The sequence below is a fragment of the Octopus sinensis genome, linkage group LG3 (assembly GCF_006345805.1).
Source record: "Octopus sinensis linkage group LG3, ASM634580v1, whole genome shotgun sequence".
Classification (NCBI taxonomy): Eukaryota; Metazoa; Mollusca; class Cephalopoda; order Octopoda; family Octopodidae; genus Octopus; species Octopus sinensis.
Window position 1 is genome coordinate 142,889,320 of NC_042999.1, and position 27,255 is coordinate 142,916,574.

The window sequence follows — 27,255 nt, forward strand, 5'->3', positions numbered from 1 at the left end:
TATGTGTGTATGTGTGCATGTTTGTGTTGTCTCCCCACCACTTGATAACAGGTGTTGGTTTGTTTACATCCTTGCAACTTGGTTTGGCAAAAGAGACTGATAGAATAATACTAGACTTAAAATAAATATTAAGGGTTGATTTGCTCAACTAAAAACACTTCAAGATGATGCCCCAGTATGACCACAGTCCAATGACTAAGGTAAAGGAATAAAAGAATAAGGTTAATAAGAATAAGTGGGTCAATAAATCAAGGACTTTTTAATGTCAAGAGCATTGGACATGGATGGAAGACAATTCTAATAACTATTTTCCTTCTCATAAAATATTCATTAATTATACAATTAGTTTCTCTTCTGCAAGATATTAATTTATATTAATAGTTGTAATACAACGAAACACATATTATCATTATTATTTATTCACTTCATTTTGTTTATACGAAGCAATGTTATGTATGCAATAACCAAAGAGACTATAATCATAAAGAAGAAACCAAGAAGATTATGCCAGAGATCCCATGGTTCACTGTACTCAATACTCTGCTCTTCAAGGTAGTCATTGCCTCTTATGACACTTACATTACTGAAATAGTCCAAAAAGATAAATAAGGTTACATCACATGATGGCAGCAATCATTAATGATTTAGAGACAAGTAAGGATGTTGATGAGTGGAGGTTGTGATAATGTTACATTAATCAGTATTGGCAAGTCGACAGAGATGTTAAACAGATGGTGGTGGTAGAGAATAGCAGTTGTAGATGATGTAGTTAGTGACAGTAATAACTTCAAGAAATAGCAGCTAAATCACCCTCAACTGTATTTAAAAAATAGAGAAAGACATAAATGTAGTCCTAAGCACACTGTTCAATAAATAAGGGATGGCTATGGCTAAAATTCTGTTGATTGACATGTCTTTTCAACTAGGAATGACTTGAGAGTAAACAGCAACACTAATAAAAATGGCATTTGTGATAATGAAAGTAACAAAAGGAAATACACTAAAACAATCATGAAATTGATGAGAAAAAGTAAAACATCAACAAGCATCCAACAAGGGTAGCATTCACCTAAAAGTCAAGCAAGAATACATTTTATATTTAAAAAGAGAAAGAAAACCAATGCATGAATTAACTTACCAATTTTTGACTCCTTGGATAATGGGACAGAAGGTCATGCCCTTTAGTTCATTGATTGATAGTAGCTGAAATGATAAATGACGAGTTGTCGAAATATGTAGCAGAAAGGCTTATGGTCAAACAAGAGATAATTTGAATGATGGATAACTGGGCTGTTGCCATTTGTAGAATTGAGGCATTGTTTAAAACATACATAAATGCTCGTATACATATCCCTTGACATACAAACATACATGTACAGATACACTATTCATTTATGACAAGGAATAGTTTTTACAAACACTGGCAGATAATAATGAGCACAATAAATGCATCAGGGATACTTATATTGTTTTTACACACACACACACACATGCATACACACAGGTAAAAAGACATATCCACATCTAATTACTTAAGACAAATTTTAAAGATTTTTCTCTTTATGTAGTGTATTTAAGGAAATTCATTTTGATAAAACCCATTTCTTTTCAAGTTACATCTGTAGTAGAATTTTAAGCTGAGTTCCTTCTTCCTACAGAAGTGAACTGTATCTCACCATGGTACTTGTTTACTGTTAACATAAAAACCATAGCCTCTAGATCAGAAGGCTGAAGTAAAACATTAAACAAAGTGCTTATACAAAAGCCACACTCCTTTGAATTTATCATATGTTTTGGATTCAGTCTTGACCTGATGATGTATTGCAAGTTACTTTTTGTAAATATTGTGTACACCATCACTCATTGTAGCATTTAAATCAGTGGTTCTCAACTGGGGTCCACATGGCCCCTGAGAGTCCATATAAGATTTTGGGGGGTTCACAATAATATTTTAAGGGGCCCTGAAAAAAATTTTGCTTTAGATGTATTTATTGGTATGTATTGCAAGAAACAGCTTGGCTTCTAACATTTTACATAGTTCAACCTATACAAGGGAATGCGTGAAAAAAACTGAAGAAGAATTTTGAAAGATGTTTCTATAAAACTAGTTTTTAAATATTGAATGGCTATGGGGGTCCACCAGAATAAAGTAGTAATTAAAGGGGTCCATAGATAAAAACTGGTTGAGAAACCCTGATTTAAATAAACACTTTAGACCAAGTCACAGAACCATAGACATCACAGCAATGTGTTTCTGTGATCTATGACCAAGACTAATAGGCCAATATATGCAGCATCTAATGAAAATTAAAATTACAGCTGATAAAGAACTTTACACACATGGAAGGCTTATATACAAATGAGACTGTGCATCATCATAGGCATGTTTATTTTGTAGCAGAATCAAATTTTATTTAAAATGTGTTTTCAGGTGTAACATCATTAAATTAAGTGAATTCTGTTTAAGCAATTGTATTTGTTTTTGTGCTGGATATAATCAGTATATATTTGTTTACAACACCAATTTCTGTACAGACTGCATAGTGACATCCCATACTACATACTCAATTATTTGCTTGTATCTGAACATGTTAAAGCATGCTGCAAATTTCAAGCCTAAAGCAAAGTTTGATAGGCAAACCACATATGTTTGTTTGCTTTCTTTAAGTAAAGGCTGTGACATATCTATAAGTATATATGATAATAAAAGTATTAAACTTACAACAGTTCCATAACGGGTAAGACTTAAATATTTGATCCATTGGAAATGTTTGGGTAAAGAATCTATATGCACAAGGAATCCACTAAAAAGCTGCATGAACATAAACAGATTATAAAGTTTAAAACAATTACAACAGCAACAACTTCAACAATAATAATACATCAAAATAACATAGTAGCATATATGTTGGTGATTCAAACATTTTATTCAGTTATTAAATTTCCTTTGATTAATAAACTAATTGATATATTGATTTTTTTCCATAACTTTGACATACATATTCAAAATCTCATACGGAGCAGACATATGCACACTGATAAACCAATTGAGCAGAAAAGTTAAAAAAAAAAAAATGTGAGGGAATATCAAATGTTAATTATTCTCCAATTAATTGCCTCATCCAAAATGTTAGATATTATTCTCAGTTTCCTTTGTAGTTGTTCTCCTCACACCACACTAACATATTTTGCATTTTGTTTTTTACTGAACCAAATCTGGCTGATACAGACTATTGATCTTGCACAATTAAATTTATAATAAATTAATTGGATAACTTCAGCATTTTTAATTTGTCTATATAATTTATGTTTCACAAATGAAATATTCCTTACTTTCTCGACATGCAAACTTTATTTTTGTATGGAAGAAAAGTTATAGCTACTTGATTCCACCCTGTATATATCATTGATGATTATTTTATTGACAACTGACAACATAATGCAAAAAAAAAAAAAGAAAAACTACATGGTGCAGTTTTCTCTCATAGTCATAAATAGCATAATAATTCAGAGAAAACTTACCATCATAAAAACGAAAACGAGACCAATAAGAGTGTTTGCAACTGCAAAAGCACTCACACCAGAGCTTATAGCAAAGGAAACACAGGAAGCTGTTATTGTGGTGAAAAAGACAGTTATGTAATATACGAAAAAGTGGTTTACATCTTTCTTGAATCCTGTTAAATGGAGAAAAATAAAATAGGTTGGAAGATAAACAGAATCAATTGTCATACAGTTTAAATAATGTAAACCAAAGTAGTTGGCTGCTAAATTTCACAAACTATCAATTCTCTCCAACTGATAATAAAATTTAGGAAACTCATTTGTATTTCTAAGATGGTTTATAATTAAAATCTCACACAGTTTAAATGACACCACTGGGTAAGCAGATCAAATACTAATACTATAGGCTGAATGGTTGACAGCTCTATCTCAGCATTGACACTCCATCTGCCTCCTTTATTTATCTCACAATCTCAGTAAAGTAGTGGACAACCCACTTAAAGGTCAGCATTTCCTGTCAGTGTCAGTGCCCAAGACACTCAAACGACTTTAGTATATCCAGTTGTAATTAGATACCATAAAATAGGGATAAAAAGCCACATTAAACAGCAGTAATGTGAAATTGACCAGTGAAGTTGCCAAATTCACAACTTGTCATAGTGGCAGAAAAAATTCATAAGAACTACTTAATTGTAATGTTACTTTGAATTCCAACATGAAGATTCTCTTCATGTAGGACACTCTAATAAAAAGATTCTCTTCATGCATCAAATATTCTATGACTTGCTATTACATTGGCAAAAAGAGATATTTCAATGGAGACTTAATGTATTAGTATATCAAATGCAACTAACAGTTTGAAGTTAACAGAATCATTTCTTACCAATCATCAAGTATGTAATGATACAAAATATTGTAACTGGAAGAATTCGCATGGGTACAATGTCACATGTTACTTTGGCCAAGAAATAGGATGAACAACGATAGAAACCACGGGAATTCTCACGACTAAAATCAAGCATAACAGAAATCAAAACTGATCAGTGGAAATTTATTAAAAAGTTTGCGAATTACTTTAGCATATATTCTCCCACAGTCTCTGTAGGCTACACTACATTAAGATTAGGATTGGGTTTAGGGTTAGGGTTAAGGTCTAAGGTTAGGGTTAGTAAGAGTTCTGGTTAAGATTAGAGTAAGGGTTAGATTTAGGATTAAGGCTAGAGTTAGGGTTAGGGGCAGACTGCATACTATAATGTAAACGGCCAGCTAGATTGCACACAAAAATGGCACCTAAATCTGTTTTTTTTATATTTATGATATCTAAAAATAATAATAAAATGGGGTTTATTATAAAAAGAAAAATTAACAGAAAATATCTCCTATCTTCATTATTTTTACTAGCAGAAATACTGCCTGCAGATTATGTGAGTATCTGCCAATATATGTATAAAACTTGAAATAGAAAATTTCTTAAGTAATTTAGATATAATAAATAGATATAGTGTAAACATTTTCACTAATATTCTCAAAGTATCTCATAGAAAAACTTTGTAATGATTTTTAATGGAAACAATTGAATAAAAGTAGAGAGCAAAATAGAGAAAAAGGCAACACTGCAAAGAAAGTAAAAGTGACAGAGTATGCCAGAGAAAAAGGTAAAGTATTAATAACTGGGGAAAGGGTTACAAACAAAGAGAGAGAGAGACTGAAAGGAGAAAGACTGAAAAATCAATGAATATATGAGTAAGAGAGAAAAATTTATAAGGGCAGAGAAATAGAAAAACTAACTAGGATAGCTGAGAATAAACAAAGAGATGGAAAGAGAGACAAGTGACAGAAACAGACAGTATTGCAAGGAAACAGTAGAAGAAAAGGGATACAAAAGTAAGACATTAAAAAATGCTGTCATACAGAAGAAAAATTAGATTTCTGATTGAAACGAGTAGTTAAAATATACTCAAATTATAATCTATAGGAATTTTAAAGATAGTATAGACTTTAATAATTACTTTCTTATAATAAATGTTAGATACTTTAAACTAATTAATAAACAGCTCTCTTTATTATTGTATAAATTTTCCAAAAATTTTGAGTGACTGATTTATTGGAATTATCTTACTTGTATGTTGAGAGGGAAGTTTCTTCAACTTATTGTACAAATAAAGTTAATTAACAAATACAGTTACAAAATAAAGTTAATTAATAAATTCATAAAACATTATCATCATCGTCTCCTAATCATCACCATCATCAAATGTCCATTTTCCATGCTAGCATTGGTTGGACAGTTTGACAAGATCTGACAAGCTGTAAGACTTCATCAAGCTCTATGTTAGCTTTTGTATAGTTTCTATAGCTGGATGCCCTTCCTAATACCAACAACTTTACAGTGTACTGGTTACTTTTTTTTTTTTTTGGTACTAGCACTGGTGAAGTCACCAAGTAACTTGCAAGACAAAAGAATGAAAGGGAAAAGCCTCCTTGACTGAGTGAAAAGATGTATTTGAGAGAAAGGAAGATGATTTTATGTCAGATGTTGAGAGGCTAAAGTATGATGGAGGGACAATCTCAGGCATCTTGCTACAGAGGATATACAGGGTCTTGCAGATAAATTGAGACAATTTTTACAATGCATAAAACTGGTTATAAATACTAAAATAACAGTAGTAAATAGATATAATTTTAATCTAATACTAGTCTACCTGTGACCCACTGGGTCACCTGGAAAGTCTGAGTTTCCCAGCAACAGAATTTTATTTTGTGGGTTTTTTTTCTTTTCCAGGTTATTCCGCACACTTTCAACATAACATTGAAATCATGCGTAAACGACTCCTTTCCCTGGAAAAGGAAAGATTTGGCTGCTATTTTTTGCATACCCTGCTACCACATAATAGGTATTTCAGGTCCTTTATCACACATAGTTGTTACATGATAGCAGGGCGTTCTAGAAATACCAGCCAAATTTTTGGAGGTGAAATACATTGAATGCACTTGAAAAAACCTATGGGAAAAAAATTATTTCACACTGAGGTTATGAACGGGTCTTTTACGAAATATTTACCATATTTTAAAAGTCATTTTCACTTTAAAATATTTTTTAAATATGCCAAAACAAATTTTTGTATTGGTATTTACTTGAAAATAATTTAAAAAAAACATAAAAATATTGTCTGTTTAAAGAAAGCTAAAATATAAATACTTACTGTACAAACAACTTGCATTTTTGAAATCACATTCACTTAAAAATATTTGTAAATATTTGTAAATGATTAAAATTTTGCGTACATCAAAAAGTCTACTTTTTTTGTTGTTAGAGAGTGAGAGACAGTGCGATGACTATGTGTGTGTATATGTCACAGATAGCATACGTGTGTTTGTGTTGAGTCACATGCCATGACTTCATTATATGTGTGTGTATTCTGTATGTGTGTATGTGTGTTGACATCACAGAAGCCATGAATTTTTTTGTCAAGAAATAACAAACAAAAATTGTGTTTAATCATTTTCATTAATAAATAGAGGTTCAAAATATCACAAAACTTCATACTGCCCTGCACAAAGTAAGTATGAAAATACATATGTAAAAAAAAAATTAAAATAAAATATACTATTTCTGAGATATTTTGGGAACAAACAAACATCTTCTAGAGTATTATTAATATTTATTACAACAAAAACATTTATCACTCAATATGGCTGCTCTTCTAGACAAATACTGCCTCCACTTGAGAACGAAATTTTTTTGCAGCTGCTGCAACCGCCACCGTTTTGATTTTGAATGACACACGCATGATGCAGGTTTCCAAACCATTGACATTTGAGTATGGTGAAGCATTGGTCTTTGCTTGAAGTATGCCCCATAAAAAGTAATCGAGAAAGTTGACATCTGGGCCAGATGTTGGCCCTCACAAAAAATGGCACCTTCTCACCAAGGAAAGCTCATGTTGGTTTTGACCCATGGCATGGTGTAGAATCCTGGATAAGCACTACATTGTCAAGCCCAAACTTCTGCTTCATCCAAGGTAACAGGGAGTTCTTTGGGATGTCCAGATACTCCTTTGTGCTGATCTTCAAACCAGACTCAATGAAGTGTGGATCCATGACACTTCCATCACTCTCTATGGCTCCAAATACCAATACAGAGGCAGGCTTCTTAGTCTCAAACACAGAGTGGGGACATCAGAAGGGTTGTATGCAATCTTGAGAATTTCTGAGATTCACCTCAGTGTCCACAGTGAACTTCCCATCCACAAACACGAGAGCTTTTCCTTCACTTTGAAGCTTGATGAATAACAGAAGCGTTGGGCATTTCTTGGCTCTGTTTGCTTTAGCCTTGGCTGTTATGAGATGACGGCATTGTCAAACATAGCTAGTCATGCCAAGGTTCCTGTTCACAAATCTAGACACCATGGAAAGGGACACATTGCATTTCTTTACAAGAGTTGTCATGGATGTGGTTGCATTGGCTTCAATCAAGCATTTGAGATCAGCAAGAAACTTTGGATTGCACTTGGAATCACTTTGAGTCTTGTGATCTTTTCTATCAATCTTTCCCTCTTCTTAAAATTGTTTATACATACAATAACTTGTATGTTTTGACAAAAGTTTTGACAAAGCAAAAGTTTTGACAAGACTTTTGGAAGTTTGGTCAACATAAAGAATTTTATTGGCAGTGTGCTCAGCACATGCCAAAACAACAATGGTAGAATGATTCTGTTGCTTCATGACTTTCTGTTGTCGAATCAGTTTGCTATTTACCTGAAAAATAAAGAGGAGGATTAGATTTTCAAGCAAGCAAGGTTTTTAAAAAAATGAAATGTTAAACCCACTAAGTCAACTTCGATGGTAGTGATGAGACACCAGAACATCTGAAAGCAACAAGAAAGTGTGTATAAGAGAAAATATGAATAGTGTACTAAGAGGAGGAAGGGAGCAATTTCCTAAGCGTGTCAGAAGAGAGTAACAGATGGTTAAAGATGGGAAAAGAGGTGAACGTCATCAATGATGTGAATGTTTGGTTGATGAGAAATATTGCTTTGGAGGGGGTGACAAAGGTGAGACAAGAGAGATAAATGTGGTTCAGGGGGTAGGATAGCTGAGAAAGTGGAAGGATGATGTGCAAGATGATGTACAATGATAGAGATGGCAGTCAGAAGTATATAGGGATGGCTATAAGCGGTGGTGTGACAATGATGGTGGATATGAGATGGCACAGAGAATGTAGATATGAGATTCTATCTTATGTGCATCTAGTATGCAGAATACATGCCTGAGGTATTTTCCCTAGCCATATTTTACAAAAATTTAGGCCTAACAGATAGTTACTACTGACACTGCTGCTGTTGCTATTTTTGAGCAAGGTTTCTCAAGGATATTTCAGAAAAAACCCAAGGCAGCATGTACTAATTAATGAAAGTATGAATCATGCTTCCCTTAACTGCTTTAGGGGCTCATGTAGTTGCAAGTAGACACAGGCTCCCTCTCAGTTTTTCGATACTTGAAGAAGTAGAATATGCTGGAGGTGACAGCCAGAGAGGGAAGGACTGCACCAGTACTGGACTAGTACTTTAAGGAGCCTGAAAGAACGAAAGACAATGCATTTTATCCAAGATTCTAATGGATTCTAATGATTTTGCCAATCAAATGCCTTTACATGTGCATGCAAATACATACATATAAATATATAAATAAATTTTTCATTTATTCATTAGGAAGGATATTCAGCCATAGAAACCATGCCAGACTAGATAGTTGAGCCTGACATCTCCTGTCAAACCTATGCCAGCATGGGAAACAAGCATCAAATGATAATGATACGCATGCACGCACGCACACACGCACACACATACACTGTAGCATATATTTTCATGATACAGTCATAACCTAGTGACATAATATGCAGAACATTATGGTAAAGCACACATTAGATAATTATAATCTCTGTGTTCTACACGTAAAACATCGTTCAACATTATATAAATGCTGCATTCTATTGTTGCATAACAATATTGATATATATATAGTGTAGAACATATAAAAGAGAAAGAAGCTGTGTAGAAGATTCATTTGCTTGCAGTGTTGAGTTCACTTTATTCTGTGAACCTGGAGAAGGTAAGAGCAAACAATGCCAGTTGTAATCTTCCATAGAACTACTCAAAGATCAGTTCTTCAGATGTGGCAGGTAACTATCAATATTACTAAACTCTTTGATGATGATGTTTGTTGTAGTGCAGAGAGCGACAATACAAGTGATGCAGCGTGTAATAATAGAATAACCTGGATAAAAATTTCTACTAAAAAGACATCCTCTGATAGGAAGCATAGAGATAAACAATGAAATGGGTGTTACTATGGAAACAAAGAATATTTCTGTAATACTTACACGAAAAGTACGCGTTCTTTAAGAAAGAGATCAAGTGCAGACAAGCTGGAGAACATTTGATTCACAATAATGAAGAAGATGACACCATTCCTGCAGTAGAAAACCATTGTTATGAGTTTACTGAACAGGTTCTGGTGAGAAATAGCTTCAATTAAGTTGCTTTATGTATTCTAAGGAATATTTTTTTAAATGTGTAGCTACACACACAAAAGCACATGTGTGCATATCTCCACATACATATCAATAAGAAATGCAACACACACACACACACACCCATATAATTACTTTCACTACTCCCAGAGGCATGTAGACACATACATACACACAAACTATGCAATTAGAATCTCTTTCTCTCTCTCTCACACACACACACACACTCACTCAGACACAAACTATGCAATTAGAATATCTCTTTCTCTCTCTCTCTCTCATGCACACACATGCGTACACACACACACACACACACACACACACACAAACGCACACAAATTTAATGTTTGTCCTGACAATACAAAAACTGAATTGATAGCATTTTTTTTACATTGCTCACACTCAGTTCCTATGTTTACTCCACTTCCTACCTTTACAACCTTTATCTTGTAAATATTCTCAATGCTATCCCTCATTTGACAATTTAATTTCCTCTCAGATGAAGTATCAGTTCCAAAACATCAGATTCTTCTTCTCTCCACTACATACCCATCTATCCAAACTCATGATTTCACAATAGAATTTTTGCTAATGCAGACTACCACTGGTTTTCATGGATTCTATTTTTAACAGACAACTGTTGTACTGATGATGGTTATTGAGTCAGAAACATGAGTACATGACTGTCTTCTTATCTCCAGTCAATAAGCTGGTCATTTTCCTTAATGGAATGTCAATTTTGGAGTGTACATGAATTTGAGATTATCACCTTGAGGTCTTTAGTTTGTTTATGAGGTCCTGTTTAGCTCTTGAAATTATTACTAGTAATAGTCTCTATACTCTAACTTACTTAAGGAAAAAGATAGGAGAATTTTTTTTTATATATATACATACTGACATAATCATCATTATAAGATTATCAGCTCAGCTTCATTGCTGAATTGTAGCTCTTGTACACATTTCAAGTAGCAAAATTGGTTAATTGCTTTTATTTAGTTATTCTTTTATCTTTTCAGCCTAATAGAATAAAACCAGTACTTCATTTCTTCCAGAACAGTAAAACTTACTGAGTTCCTCAAAGACTAAACAAATGAATATCTTAAGTTTCTAAGAAAGAATCAAAGAGAAATCTGAAAGAAGGTAATTTGTTTACCTATTCTGCAGCCCCATTCTTGAATCATCCAATTGAAAGTAGATTAAACCAATAACAACAGCAAATAAGATGGTAATCATTATCTAAAAAATATATATATATATATAAAACACAAACATTATTAATATAGCTTGATAGAAATATAATCAACAAACCATCCATCCATCTTCTCAATCCACTATTCCTGGGAGGATCATGTAAGTCCTCAGGAACCACCTCCACAGGATCCTGTCAGAAGCAACCATCAATACACTTTACAGATGGATTCTCAACTGTGATCAACTGAGACTATAATTAACAAGTGTCAAAATGCCTGAGTTGTTGTAAATACAATAACTTTACGATCTATTAACCATATCTTCAGAGTGTCTATCTATAATAGTAATACGAGGGAGTGCTGAGAAGTTCCTGGCTTTAGGTAAAAGAAAATACAGGAACATCAATTAATTATGATTTCATTAAACATATTCCCCTCTCAGTTTCACACACTTATTACAGCAATCCTTCAGTTTTTCTATGCCCTGTAAAAGAACTTAGAAGGGGCTGGGCCTTTTTTGTGATACCCTTAAAATCAGGAAATTTACAGCATCTCCTCATATCTATACAATTTCTAATGATTTGATCTTTTTCTTTGATAGGTACATAGTCCCTGTCTACATATAAACTGGAAACCTTTATTTCTAAATTAAATGAAGTAACATTCTTATCCACTAAGCCACTGACATGAGTACTTAGTCTAGGACTGGACTGTATACACATCAAGGCACAAGACATCTGATGACAATCAACATTTAGTGTAGATATAAAAGAAAAGGAAACAAATGATTGGCACTTTGTGACTGACTCATAAATACATTTCAACTTCTAACCACAGACGCTCTGTTTTATATTTAAAAATGTTTTTCACTTTTACTACAATGGCTTCTATCCTTAGCACTAGCTGGTGGCATTGAACCTATATCCTGTCCAGCCTGACACAGTAATCTCACCTGCTCCTGGTGTTCACCTTTAGTCTTCCCTGCCAATCCAAGCACTAACCCCTTAGCCCAATTTTTCCAGTCCAGAATGTTAACCCTCAAGAAATTCCTCACTTCACTAGAATGAGGCCATGACCCCAGGACTTATTTTCTTTAAAGCCTGGTACTTCTTCTATCAGTCTCTCTCTTTTTTTTTTACCAAACTTCCAAGTTATAAGGATGTAAACACACCAACACCAGTTGTGAAGTGGTGGTAGAGGACAAACACAGACACAAAAACACAGTACTGACGTGTGACCTCATTGGTTTCTTCATCCTAGATGTACTAAAAAAGAAGTTCCTTTCAACTAGTTTTGCCCTCTACAGGGATGAAGCACTGGCAATATCAAGAGGGACAAACAGCCACATTATTTGCATTATTTACTGTGCACCAAATGTAAAAAAGATTTTTTAGTAGGTAGACCTACACCTGAGACAGAGGCAGGATGCTCATGTAGGGGTAACACATGTCCACTGAACAGTCACTGCAATATGGAGACCATTGTATACAAAGCAGAGGTAACAGCCATGGGACTAAATGGGCAACCAAACGTGTGAAAGTACATAGGAGTAACTGAAGGCCCCTTCAGAACCCACTATAACATCCACAAGTCCTCCTTCAACATCCCAGAGAGATGTAACATCACAACCCTAGCCAAGCACATTTGGTCTTCGAAAGAAAGTGCCACCAAGTGCAACATAAAGTGGAAGATTCTAGAGAAATGTAAACTGTACTTCAATAGCAGCAAGAAGTACAGGTTATGCCTGGCTGAGAAAAGAATGATTTTAAAGAGCACTCAACACCCAGGCACCTATCTGAATAGAAGCAAAAACTAATAAGGAGAGTACAGGAGGCGGTCAAAAAGGCCAGCTTCTATATATGGCTGAAGCAGGAAAAAATGGCTTGAAAGTCATAACACGCCCGCGGGAAATAACATCATTAGGTGAGACAAGCTGACACTGAATCAGCTTCACTGACTGACAGGTGACAGTCGTTTAGAGAATGTGTGGGTTAAAACTACATGCCTTCACTAGTCAGTCAAGGTGAGACAGTGTCATGTGGCAACTTGCCAGGGCTGCCTGCTGGAGCCTAGCGGCAGGTATTTAAAGGGAAAAATTTGACAAGTCAGTCAGTCACCGGCTGATACTCGCTGACGACACAACGAAGAGGCCAGGGAACAGAAGAAAGAAGACATGCACCCAACACCAGAGCTGAAGACACCTCCGAAAGGGGGGGCCCCGCCACGTCAAAACGGTAGAGGAGTAGGGGCCGAAACCGGACATGGTTCCTCCTGATGATGTCTTGAGCTAACTGGATCCTATAAAGGAGCTGTTGTGGTAGCAGACCTCGAAACACAGTTGTAATATGGGGATGATTTGAAGTTGTATGACCAATTATGTTGCTTATTTTTAACCACTAAGTTTATATATATATATCATCATCATCATTATCATCATATATCACCCGTTTTCCATGCTGACATGGGTTAGAAGGCTTGACTGGAATTGGTAAGCCAGAGAGCTACACCAGATTCCAGTTTGAATTTGGCTTGGTTTCTATGGTTGGATGCCCTTCCTAATGTCAACAACTCCAAGAGTGCAGTGGGTGCCTTTTGAATGTTACTGGCATGAATGCTGTAATGTACCACCAGCACCAGTCACAACTATGATTTCACTTGGTTTGACAAGTCTTTCCAAACACAGCAAATCAACAAAGGTTGTGATCACTTGTTGTCACTTTCGTGAGGCCCCACATTTGGAGATCATGCTTTTCCACCTTGCCCCATGTCTTCCTCTTTCACAGTCACACACACACACTCTAAAAATTATACTTGAAGTCTGGAAAATTATAATCCTAAAACAAGATTCTAAATGTGATTATAGTAATAGGTAGCCAGTGAGTAACTGATTACGATCTTACTGAGCGATGTTAAGACAACTTTGGCCTTTTTAATGATTTTTAGAAACCTGATTTATCTGGTGCAGATAATCATCAATCATAATGCCTCAGTCACATTCACCAGCAGACTTCTTAAGATTTGTATTGTGGAGAGTGACAGTAAATTCTGAGCTTTTTCTCCCAGAACGTACAATGATGCATTTGTCTACAGCTATCTTGAGCTACCAGTCAGCAACTGATTGCTGCATTTTGTCTATTTTGTTTAACCCTTTAGTATTCACATAATTCTGTCAAAAGTAATGCTTATTTATTCTCATTGTTTTAAATCAATCTTGCATTATCTTGTAGCTTTCAGATTTTGATGAAGTAACTGTTAATTTTTAGAATGGTATTGTAGGGTTGGTGTGAGAGGCCAGATCTGACCAGTTTAAGCATAAAACACATAGCATGTTCTGGCAGGACATGGCTGGTTTAAATGTTACAGAGTTAAAGTATAATTGTTTCCAGGCTAAAGTTGCCATGACTCTAGTTATAGGAACTTATAGGAAGGTACACTAAAGGCCTGACTTCAGTAAAGTTTGAACTTGTAAGCTTAAATAGCAGTCTCCTATCCAAACTACACAAAAATTACATGCAGAAAAGATCATTAGCTCCATCAATAACAATATCAAAAAGCAATCCTCTATGCCAGCGATTCTCAACCATTCATTGTCTATAGACCCGTTACAAGCCAAAGGAAGCCTTTAAGTAGCTGCTAGAAGTTACTAGAAATAGCAGCCAAGTTTCCCTCAAATCACACTCATCCAGTTTAAAAAAAGGAAGGACTCATTGGATAATGTAGTCATCTGTCTGCAAATAAGTTGATATGGTCACAGCTGGAGCAACATTCAATTTTGTTCAGATTAATTTAGAGCAACCTGTAGTTAAACTACTTATTTAAACATCAAATAAATATTTTTTACTTGAGATCAAATGAAAATGTCTCATTATATTTAATTGGTTGTTAGTTCACCATTAAAGATGATGTCTTTATGCAGAGTCTCAGTGATAAGTCAGTCCAGAGTAACTGTGGTTGAAAATTGCAGACATGAGAAGTTCAGTGATATGGCCTCCAGCAAGAATTAAATCTGTATTACAGACTTAGCTTGTTAGTAGATTCAATGATAATTATTTGTTTTCTGGTTGATGAATTGCATTTAACCCTTTTGATATCGATCTTCCTAAGACTGCCTTTGTTTCTATAATACAAACTTCCTATTTTAACCCTTTTGTATTCAGATTTTTCTGTCAAATGTAAGACTTATTCATTCATATTGTTTTAAATTAATTATACATTATCTTGTAGCTTTGAAATTTTGATATGATTGTTTATTTTCAGAATGACATTATCTTGTAGCTTTGAAATTTTGATATGATTTTTGAATGAAATTTTGATGGTAGGTTTTAAATCAGATCACTTTAATCCTTTAGACTGTTTAAACTGGTCATATCCAGCCCAAATATTCTCCTTGTTTTATGCTCAACCCAGTCAAATCTGGCTTCTCACACCTACCCTACAATGTCATTCTGAAAATAAACAATCATATCAAAGCTACAAGATAATGTATAATTAATTTAAAACAATATGAATGAATAAGTCTTACATTTGACAGAAAAATCTGAATACAAAAGGGTTAAAATAGGAAGTTTGTATTAAAGAAACAAAGGCAGTCTTAGGAAGATCGATATCAAAAGGGTTAAATGCAATTCATCACTGAGACTCTGCATAAAGACATCATCTTTAATGGTGAACTAACAACCAATTAAATATAATGAGACATTTTCATTTGATCTCAAGTAAAAAATATTTATTTGATGTTTAAATAAGTAGTTTAACTACAGGTTGCTCTAAATTAATCTGAACAAGATTGAATGTTGCTCCAGCTGTGACCATATCAACTTATTTCCTGTTCCAAAAGGCCAACTTAATAATGACAAAGGTATTCTACTAAATTATTCGTTATTTTCCAAATTTATTGACAGAAGGGCAGTTTTTTCAAAAAGAATATGGTTAACAAATAAGGTAATGATATCTGTAAATAATTGACATATTGTATTAATTTCAGAGGAGTGACATTTAAGTGCAATGATGTTCATGCCTTTCCCAAAGACATAATAATATAAATGAATTAAAGTTGTAACAATTGAAAACTAAAAGTAGATCAGTTACGAAAATCACAAGAACCTTCGATTCTATGATGGTTAGCTAATAGAAGATACTTACGAGTAAACTTGATGCTTCAGGATTACGCCACAAATTCTTCAAAGCCCGTATACTAACAATTTCCAACTGAAACAAACCCCCAGAGAGAAAGAAAAATAAATTTACATATAACCCTGTTGCTACCAAAGTACATTGAAATAAGCAGAATTATGTAATTTACCCAAGGCACAATACTACGGCTTAATTTAAATGTATGGTAATATGGTTAATGTTCTAGCAGCTAAACTACACATGGTGTTGGTTTTATCTCCCCAAACAGTAAGTGCGTCATCTGTGGTTAAAGTGAACAAATTTGACAACTACTTGGTGATGCGGTTGTTCTCTTTCAACAATTGCATCGATTGGACAACTTTCTGTGGATATCTCTACAGTAGTTAGAACTGGTAGTAAACATACTTACAGTGAAATAATTATTGATTTAATATTTGATAATTGTGCTAATGTTGTCACTTCCACTGACTCAATTGGGTTGCCTGTGTACCACTAATGTAAAGCAAGCAAGTTTGAGACAGGTCAATTCATTGCTATTAGAATATGATTGATAGTATGATACTAGCACTATAGCCCGACATTGCAAGGGATTAAATTAGGATTATTAAGTGATCAAGTGCTTTATTTCAAACCAAAATAAGTGACACCAACATCAAATCTGAGCAAAATCTGTTAAAATTGGTAAATGTTTGGCTGAAAATGAGTTGCAGGCAATTTGATTGGGAAATACCATAAGGAATCAGTTTATGGATTATTTTCACTCATCGATTGCTTTTTTTTTTTTTTTGAGAACTTAAAGTATTCAAAGATCCCATGAGTCCTAAGTAATGCTGGCATCAAGTTTGAGCAAAATATGTCAAAATTGGTAAAAGTTATGGTTGAAAATGGAGTGTAGCCAATTTTAATGGGAAATCCTATAAGGAATTGGTTTATCACTTTTTTTATCCTGATTGAATGGAAAACCCCAAATGAATGCCTGACACTAATAGTGTTTGGCCTTGGGATTTGTTGATGGACATGGCGAAGCATGGTCTGACCGGGAACTGCAATCTGCGGAAGTTAAACGGCATGTCTGACCCCAAGGAATAAAGCTGCATCCTTGAAATGAAAACATTTTCACCCCTCCTGCACCCCGTAACAATGGTGGCCTCAGTCAAGTGGGGCATCAGGGACTTGATTACTAAGTGGGTCCCGTTGCACTGTTTAGGCGGAAGCAAGTTTCTGATTAGCATAATTGGGCATCCAACCCTTAACCTAAGAATGTGAGGTGGAAGCCCTGCTGGCTCCAATGAGTTGAGAAACTCGATAGGGTAACTGACAATGTCTTGGGGGTCAGAGGTGCAGTCAATTGATTTGTAGATGTGCTCCTCACCCGGAATTCAGCTTATGATCTGGTCGCTGATAGCACTGATAGCTACATTTTGGGCGGGGGGGGGGCAGGATGGTTCTTTCACTCACTGAGCAAATTGATGTCTGCATAATTACTTTCCAGATTGGGGAACACTGTTTTCAAAAGATCAGAAGGGTTGTCCACGGTGTTGCACAGTTCAGAAATGGATCTACCACCCCTATCATCCCTCAGGACCTTGCCTTCTCCTAGGGTTAAAATGTCTTCAGCAAATACTGCAGACATGCTATCACCAAGCAAGTGCACACGCATGCTTGTGCTTAGGCTTAAGGTCTCAACCTGGTGCTACAACATGGATGACTTAAGGTATGCACGCACTTCATCAGCCCAGCTCCCTTTAGGGATGACAGGAAGGGTTTGCTGGAAATCTCCTGAAAGCAATAGAGTTACACTACCCATAGAAACTGTAGAATCCCTGATACCTTTCAGTGACCGGTCCAGTGCCTCAAGGGTACTCTTATTGGTCATTGTGCATATTCGTCCCATACAATGAGACAGCACTGTCTAAGAACTTCAGCTTCTTCTGAATTTTTGCTAATTTGCAAGTAGGGACCTCAGCCCTCACCAAATGTAAAGGCAGCTTGAATGCTGAGTGTGCCGTCCTACCTCTCAGCAATAACGTAGCAGTGATTCCCGAGGAAGCAACGGCTAGTGCAATTTGTTTCTTGCGACGAATCCTAGCAAGTATTGTGTTACAAAGGATTTGCTGGTACCTCTAGCAGCATCGAGGACAAAAATGCCACCCGCCTGTTTTTCAACGGCACTGATGATGACAGTTTCGTACACCAGCCTCTGATGAGGGAGCAATTTCGGTTCATTTACTCTTAAGTACACCACAAGGCCATCAGTGTCATACAACAGCTTCAAAAGTAACTTTGGTGGGAGTGTGTTAACATCCTGTCACAATGAGGATGGCAAACTGATGTGTTCAATGCTTCCCTACCCATTTTGAGCAAGGCATCCTCGATTTCAATCAGCACATTATTGTAGATCAGATCATTGTATCCAATGTCAGCACTGTTGCTTTTCCAGTCATCATTTGCCTTGACCACCGAAAAAGCAAAATTACGTACAGAGAATTTCATAAACAGAAATGAATGGAAAAATGGTTTTAGATTAAATTTTTAGATTAACACTTGCACGATTTTCACTAAGAGAAAAAAATCGGATTTTTTGCGTGGAGTCAACTGCCCTGGCCTCCTAATATGCTACAAAACCCTTTTTGTGGTTCGAAAATCTTCACCCACCCTCCATACACACACACTCATAAATCTTTTCCCCATCTATTTTTCAATGTACATGAAAAAATATGGAGATTAAGAATATGGAAAAAATTTGGTTTTCAATCTCAAATTTACCATGAAAAACCCCAGGCAAATTTTTAGATAACACTTGCATGATTTTCACTAATAAACAAAAAATCAGATTTTTTATGTGGTATCAACTACCCTGACCTCCTAATATGTTACAAAACCCTTTTTGTGGTCTGAGAAATGGGGTGGGGTGTGGTGGAGCCTCAGAAATTTTACCCATTTATATTGTGTAATTCACTGACAAATTGTTACCTACCTCTTTGTTTCTATGTTGTTAAATAAATGGATTCTCAACAAAACACTTTTTTACTCGGCATAAAATAAAAATAAAACTCTTTCGCACCCAAAGTATTGTGTGTGTGTGAGAGAGGGGGGAGAAAGATGAACGATTTAAAATAAATAAATGATTTAAAATAAATATATTTTAATTGTTGTGTGAGAAAGTATACATAATCTGATTATAAAATATAGTGTCTTTCAAAAACATCCTAAATTTGAAGACTATATCTTGTGTTTAAGAAAAAGAAAACATTTTACATTTTTATTTTTGGTGAATGCTGTCACTTTCTCTCTCTCTCTCTCTCTCTCTCTCACACACACATACGTCAACACACAACTTCTCTCTCTCCCTCATACACACACACATTTTCACTTGACTATGGCAAGAAGGGGACTTAACTCATGTTAGCAAACTTCTAAATTGGTAAAAGTTAAGGCTGAAAATCGATTTTTACCACTACCCGCGAGTGCCTCGGAGAAAATAATTTGACGAAAATACAGCTAGGGTCATGACAAATGTCCTCCTAAAATTTGAGTAACATGCGTGCTAATTTGTGGACATGCATAAACTACATTCACGTACACACACACATCCTGCTTTTTATATATACAGATATAACAATTTAGCTATCATTCAACTAACACTCTTTGGGATTATGGATCCAGAAATTGTCTTGAAACATCATTGGTTGTGAAGGACCACAATATAGTTGCTGTTCACAGATAACAACTTGAAAGATGTAGGAAGAAATAATATAAAATAAATTTGAATTACCTGTCTAAAAAATGACGCTCTGTAGGGCTCTCGTACATGTCTTTTAAGACTAGAAGTTTTACAGTATTCTTCAAATTCCTCCTCTATGATAGCAGTAGTTTCAGTCAAACTGAAACAAAAAATATAAATGAACAGAGTAAAACACACCAACTCCTCCTTCTAGTCAGAAGCTTCCATTAGAATATCTCAAAATTTTTGTCAGTTTGTTGTGTCTATGACCTTCCATAACCTCCTTTTCCAGAATGGTTTATTTCTCCGAGTCCTTCTAGCTCTAATTCTGAAGTCACTAACTAGTAACCTGTGTTGGATTGTACATTCTTCACCTGGGAAACACTATGCATTTGCAAGCATAGGTCTATCTCGTTGCCTAGTGAAAATGTAATCAATCTGGCTTATGTGGTCACCAGACTGATAGGTGAACAGGTGGCTGGCTGGCTGGTTTCCTGAAGTTAGTGCTGAATATCATCACTCATTTGCATCGCAGAGTATCAACAGATTTGTTCCCTCCTCATTCCTAGAGTCAAAGCCATGACTTCCATACACACCAAGGAATCCACGGGAGTGCTACCCAACATATCTGTTGAAGTCACCAGCCACAATAACCAAGTCTTTGTCATTTCTCATTGAGGTAGTCTGCAACAAGACCACATAAAAATTGGTCCTTCTGATCATGAACCATCCCAGACAGTGGAACATAGGCAGAGATAAATGTAATTGTTAACTTATCCAAGATTAGTCTCCACATAGCAACATTATTACATACTTTGACTATCTTAATTACCTTATCTACCGATTTTTCTGCCAAAAGTATTCCTACACCATCCAAGCTATTACTCCTGCCTATCCAGAAGAATTTGAACCTCTGTTTCTTACCCATGAGGAATCTAGGGGTGGCTCCCCTCCATCTTCTTACACATCACGCATGTCTACATGCTGTCATTCCAGCATTTCAATAATCTGACCAGTCTTTCCTTTCATTGTGCCAAAATTGATGGTAGCAGCCCTGAAATTGTGGACTTGGGAGGAAGAGTGGGAAGACAATTGTCGTGGAACTTTTGCCAACACCTGAAAAGATGATTTGCGCAAACACTTGCCAGCTGGCAGAGAGAGACTTTTTGTACATAGTTAATTTACTCAATGAAATACAATTTCCTCAATCCCGTTCATAATTTAAAGCAGTGTTTTTCAACCAGGGTCCATATAAGATTTTGGATGTCCACACAACAAAATAGTAAACTGGGAATCCAGAATAGTATTTTAAGGTCTCTGGCAAAAAATTTGCTTTAGATGTGTGTATTAGTGTGTATTGCAAGAAACAGCTAAGTTTATAACGTTTTTACATAGTTCAACCCACACAATGTGTGATAAACAAAATAGGAATTTTGAATGAAGTTTATATAAAAGTAGATTTCAAAGATAGAATGGTTATGGGAGTCCACCAGAATAAAATAATAATCAAAGGAATCCATAGATAGAAAATGGTTGAGAACCCCTAATCTAGAGTGTGCACCAAGAAGGAAAGAGAGGAAGAAGGTCTAGGGCTAGGGCTTCAGATAGACCAGGAGAGATAAGATGGTTACATAGCAAAGTTTAAATACTTATATATGTAATCCGTGCATAGTACATCCCAAACATATATATATATATACACAGGCATATGCTTAGATGTATACAGCTCTCATAGAGATGCATGCATACAAGTATATGGTAGCAGGAGGAAAGTTACCAAAATATTATATTCATACACACAGGACAGGTGGAGTGCATAATGAGTTGCCAGGAAACAGTTCATGCATGTTTAAATGAAAATGGGTGTGTGTGGGGGGGGGGGAGAAAGGGTCAGGAGAAGTGGGTTACAAAGATGGGGACTGCCTTTAGAATCTATGAGAATCTACTGTAGTACCCTCATTATTATACAGACTTAATGAAAGAATTTGTAATACATAATTATTATCAATACTATTAGAAGCATATACCAACAAATTTAGTAATTACCATCATCATCATCATTTAACAACTGTCTAACCTATGTTGGCATAGGTTAGACAGTTTGATCAAAGTTGGTAAACCAGAAGGCTGCACCAGGCTCCAGTCATCTGTTTTGGCTTGGTTTCTACAACTGGATGCCCTTCCTAATGCCAATTACTCTACAGAGTGTACCGGGTGTCTTTTACAGGTCATCAGCACAAGTGCCTTTTTACATGTCACTGGCACTGATGAAACACTGTCAGTCAGCATATTTATCATACAAACATTTATGCAATAGAAAAAGGGTCTTTAACTGCACATGGCCTTAACATGATGTGACAGGGAATGTAAAAAGCACTGACAGAGCTAAATTTTACAATAAAAACAAGAACTTAGCTATAGTTTCAGAGAGCACACTTCTGATCAAAATGAGTAATATTAGGGAAAATTTATTGTCTTGTATACAAATGGAGGCTGCATTTAGAATCTACAAAAATCTATTCATATTCATAAAACATAAACTGAGCATATTTCTTTTATGCATAATGATGAATACTATCAAGCAGTTTAAAATCACTACTTCAATTTTGATGCCCAAGTAGAAGTGTTTAACAAAATATTATATTGCTTTTGAGAAAGGCAGGTGTGTCCAAACTTCTTTCATCATAAAAAAATACCATAGAAATTAACAGCTTAGAAAACATTAACTAATGTATTTCTAACTTCTGACTAAAAATTAAATTTATTAAGAGGAAGATGCACACAGTTTCTCTCTCTCTCTCTCTCTCTCTCTCTCTCTCCTCTCTCTCTCTCTCTCTCCTCTCTCTCTCTCTTCTTTCTTTTTCTCTCTCTCTCTTTCATGCACACACACATATATTTACCGTTTGTAGTAAATAGATTTTCTGAAATAATCTTGAAACTTCTTAGTTTTGGAAATCTCTGGAAATGGAAATACAAACATATTGTGATTGATTAGCCTAAATTAAAGAAATGGATTTGCAAAACCAACATATGCTTGCACCACACATATACATACAGTAAAGACATTTTTATATAGTGTTTTATCTGGGAGTTACTATACACACATGCACGCACGCACACGCACACACACACACACACACACACACACACACACACACACACACACACACACACACACACACACTCACACACAAACAAACAAACAAACAAACAAGTGTACGAGTTGAGAGGTTGAATGGGTATCAGAAGTAAGTGTAGGTAATTTTAGTGAATTTGAAAAGCCAAACCTTGATCTGCCAGTGTTAGATTGGGTTCATGATCTGAAGTTTCTTCATTGATGACATCTAGAAAGAAATCAGTTGGATTGTTGTGTTCTTCACAAATGTAACCTTCAAAATAAAACACCCATTATAGGTATGTTGCCTAAGAATGAAGCTGAGCTGAATTTTAAAGGCTTAATCTACATAGGTATTGTCTGAATATTGCATATATTCAACCAAAGTTAAATGCTGGTTGTAGCAAACAGAAGCTAAATACTAAGAATAGTTAGTAGAAATTGAATGTTCAGTGAGCCTGCCTAAAGTTAAATGTTGAATGCAGCTAGTCAAATTTGAATGTTGAATATAGCTCATGCAAGGAGTACACTGACTGCTCAGTGTGAGAGGGGGGGGGCAACACGAGGCTATGGGAGTCATATATGAGGCTGTGGTGGTATCCAGCCCAAACAATCAGAGCAATAGCAGCAGTGGCTCATTCAACAACATCAACGACAACAACGGCAATGGTGGAGGCAGCAGTGACAGCAATGCATTAAGTGGCAGAAACACCAGCACCAACAGCTACATCCGAAGCAGCTCATCCAACAACATTGACAATAACAATGACAACAACGGAGGCAGCAACACCAGCAACGCATTAAGTGGCAGAAATACCAGCACAGACAACAACGACCACAACACCAGCATCAGCGCTACAGCCAGAGATGATGACCACACCAGCACAAGCAACACCAGCAGAACTACCAGTCCCACACCCAGAATTAACAGCGATGGCAACCACAACACCATCAGCAACATCAAGTGGAGGCGCAATGGCCCAGTGGTTAGGGCAGCAGACTCGCAGTCGGAGGATCGTGGTTTCGATTCCCGGACTGGGCGTTGTGTGTGTTTATTGAGCGAAAACACCTAAAGCTCCACGAGGCTCCGGCAGGGGGGGGGTGACCCGTTGTACTTTTTCACTACAACTTTCTCTTACTCTTTCTTCCTGTTTCTTGTCCCCGACTTCCTACGCAACTGCTGAGCCTGGATGCGCATTCATCCATCCGTCGATGCTCTCGGTGTTGGGTGTTGACCTGCTTTCTCTTCTGCAGGTCTTATGAATAGCAAAGGACCACGCCTCGGACTTCTCCCAGGTGCTAAACAAACAAACAAACAAAAATCAGCAACATCAACATTATGGCCAGTGATGGCTACTGCAATGACAACTACAGCTATAGCCGTGTTGCTGGACCCACGCTCTGTAATAACAGCATTGGTGACAGATCCAACAACAGCAACTGCAACAACTTCAGGCCCAGAATCAATGGAAGATACACCAGAGGTGCAGAGACAAGTTCAGAGATACATCACATCAGCTGCATTTAAGATGGTCCTCTTTTAGGGTCCTAGAAAGATGTTAGGTCACGTCCTTGGCCAGTCAAGCGTGTGTTGCCTTAAGGATGAAGGGACTCCATATGGAATTAAATGGAGGATCATAGAACAGCCAGGGTCTTATGTAAACAGCATACAATGCAAGCTTTGCATAGCAGAGCAGGCAAGGATCCTTAAAGACTTACTGGACCTAGAATGACTCAAACTCAAGACATGAGATCTATAACCCCTGCCCCTATAATTTGCTAGGCAAATTCTCCTAGCAAATTATCTTATTTGCTAAAGAAATTTGAAACATAGGTATAACCACAAAAAATAACAAGGTAAAAGTTTTTATTTTTCATTTCTTTCGAAAATTGCTATTAAATGTGGTTTTGGTCATTTTGACTATTTCTTCTAGCATGCAAAAATTACCTGTTGAAGGGTAGTTTTCTATTGTGTTTAAATGTACACTATTTTATATTGAGTATATATATATATATATATATATATATATATATAGTGGAGGCACATGGCTTAGTGGTTAGGGTGTCAGCACCATGGTCGTAAGATTGTGGTTTCGATTCCTGGACCGGACAACGCGTTGTGTTCTTGAGCAAAACACTTCATTTCACGTTGCTCCAGTCCACTCAGCTGGCAAAAATGAGTAAGACTGCGATGGACTGGCAGCCTGTCCAGCTGGGGGGAACACATATGCCACAGAAACCAGGCCCATGAGCCTGGCTAGGCTTGAAAAGGGTGACGTTTATCGTTTATATATATATATATATATGCTGTTTGTTCCTTCTCGAGCCATGACTGGCTCATAAGGGCCGGTTTCCCGGTTTCTTGGCGTATAGGTTCCCCTCTCACTCTCCCCCATCCTCCCTCTCTTCTCTCCTTCTCTTTCTCCTCATATACCCACCTTCCCCTCCCCCCATAAACCCACGCACCCCTACCTCACCTTCCCTATCCTTCCCACACCCTTCCCCCACATACCTCACCCATGCCCCATACCCTCCCCCACATACCTCACCTCTAACCCCACCCTCTACCCCAACCCTCAGCCGAACCCATACCCCACCTGTGCTTTCCCCACTCTCACCTCCCCCACCTCCCCACAACATCACACCACACTACACTACACCATACAACATTACACATCACATCACAACACACTATCCACAGCACACCGCCCACACACCCATCCCCACATCACATCACAACACACCACCCACACACCCATCCCCACATCTCCACACCCACACATACATACACACACACACATCCAGACCACCAGCCTTCTTTCACACGCACATACATACTCTCTTATACACACACGCACCTTTGTGTTGGGGGCACCTTCGTATTGGAAGTCACTTGACCCTGTTATCTCCCCTACTGTCCCTTTCGCGTCTGACCACTGTCCGAAGTCAGGACGTCATGATAGATCGTTAGCTCCTACATGCATTTTTTTTCTCTCCTTGTTTTTTTCTGTGTATCTTTCTGTCGAAAAGCGTAGGCTCGAAACGTAAAAGACTTTTTCTATTTCTATTCCTGAGCGCTATACTAATACATTTGTTTGCTTGTACTCCACCTGCCTTCGTCTTTTGTTTATTTTTTTAAACTTTCCCGTTATACACGTATATATATTGTCAGTGGATCATATATCCAAAAGGAAGTACACTCTAAAAGATAGAGCAGTAATGTATTTACATGAAGTTAAATATATATCATAATATATATCATAATGCTTTTGAAGTAGGGTGCTCGTTGTTATGGGTGATTACATAATCATCATATTTATATCCATTTTTCTATGGGTTATTGGACAAGTCCTCTTCAACACAATATCATGACCAAATGGAATTTGGTTCCTATATAATAGCTGGCTTAATAAGAACCAATTAAATATGTTAATCAGTTTACTTAGATTCAATCAAATAGGAATAATAACAAAGGTCAAATTACCTATGCTTTCAAAATAGCTTAGTGCCTCATTTCTTGGTCCTTGAAAGGCAAGAACTCCATTGTATAATAATGTGATATTATCAAATAAATTATAGATTGAATAACGTGGTTGATGGATGGAAAAAATTATATTCTTTCCTTTCTCGGATAACCTGTGTAAATAAGAAACAAACTTTAAAATTATAGATACATACAGTAAAAGAAACATTTCTTGAAATATGAGACATCAAATTTATAGGAATAATAAATAAGATTTTGTAAATTACGTCTTTCTCATTGCCATTTCAATAGAAATTAAGCCCCATACAAAAGTACATATAATCAAGGATCACCAGGAAACCAAGTAATTCCGAAGAGTAGTAACTGGAATCTCTGCAGGGTGTTTGGTGTTGGGAAGGGCATCTAGCCATAAAAACCCTGCCAAAGCAAACACAGTAGCCTGGAGTAGTTTTCTTCCTGGCCTGCTCCTGTCAACCATCCTATCCATGTATGCATAGAAGACAGACATTAAATGATGATGATGATGATGAATACACGGGATTGGGTTTTTATTGTTACACCTACAACAGGACT

At 36.3% G+C, this 27,255-nt stretch overlaps 1 protein-coding gene across 1 annotated transcript in view; it reads right to left on the reverse strand.

The window, feature by feature from the left end:
* Positions 1–397: 397 nt before the first annotated feature.
* LOC115209552 (broad substrate specificity ATP-binding cassette transporter ABCG2-like) overlaps positions 398–27,255 on the reverse strand; it is a 45,773-nt gene continuing 18,915 nt past the window's right edge. The window contains exons 6-17 of the mRNA XM_036501673.1: positions 26,683–26,834; positions 23,371–23,472; positions 22,984–23,041; positions 20,135–20,243; positions 16,369–16,434; positions 11,190–11,272; positions 9,887–9,976; positions 4,388–4,512; positions 3,523–3,677; positions 2,723–2,812; positions 1,139–1,203; positions 398–583 (exon numbers count right to left, since the gene is read on the reverse strand). Of these exons, the coding sequence (XP_036357566.1) occupies positions 421–583; positions 1,139–1,203; positions 2,723–2,812; positions 3,523–3,677; positions 4,388–4,512; positions 9,887–9,976; positions 11,190–11,272; positions 16,369–16,434; positions 20,135–20,243; positions 22,984–23,041; positions 23,371–23,472; positions 26,683–26,834 (1,258 nt within the window). The 3' untranslated portion in view covers positions 398–420. The remainder of the gene's footprint in view (positions 584–1,138; positions 1,204–2,722; positions 2,813–3,522; positions 3,678–4,387; positions 4,513–9,886; positions 9,977–11,189; positions 11,273–16,368; positions 16,435–20,134; positions 20,244–22,983; positions 23,042–23,370; positions 23,473–26,682; positions 26,835–27,255) is intronic.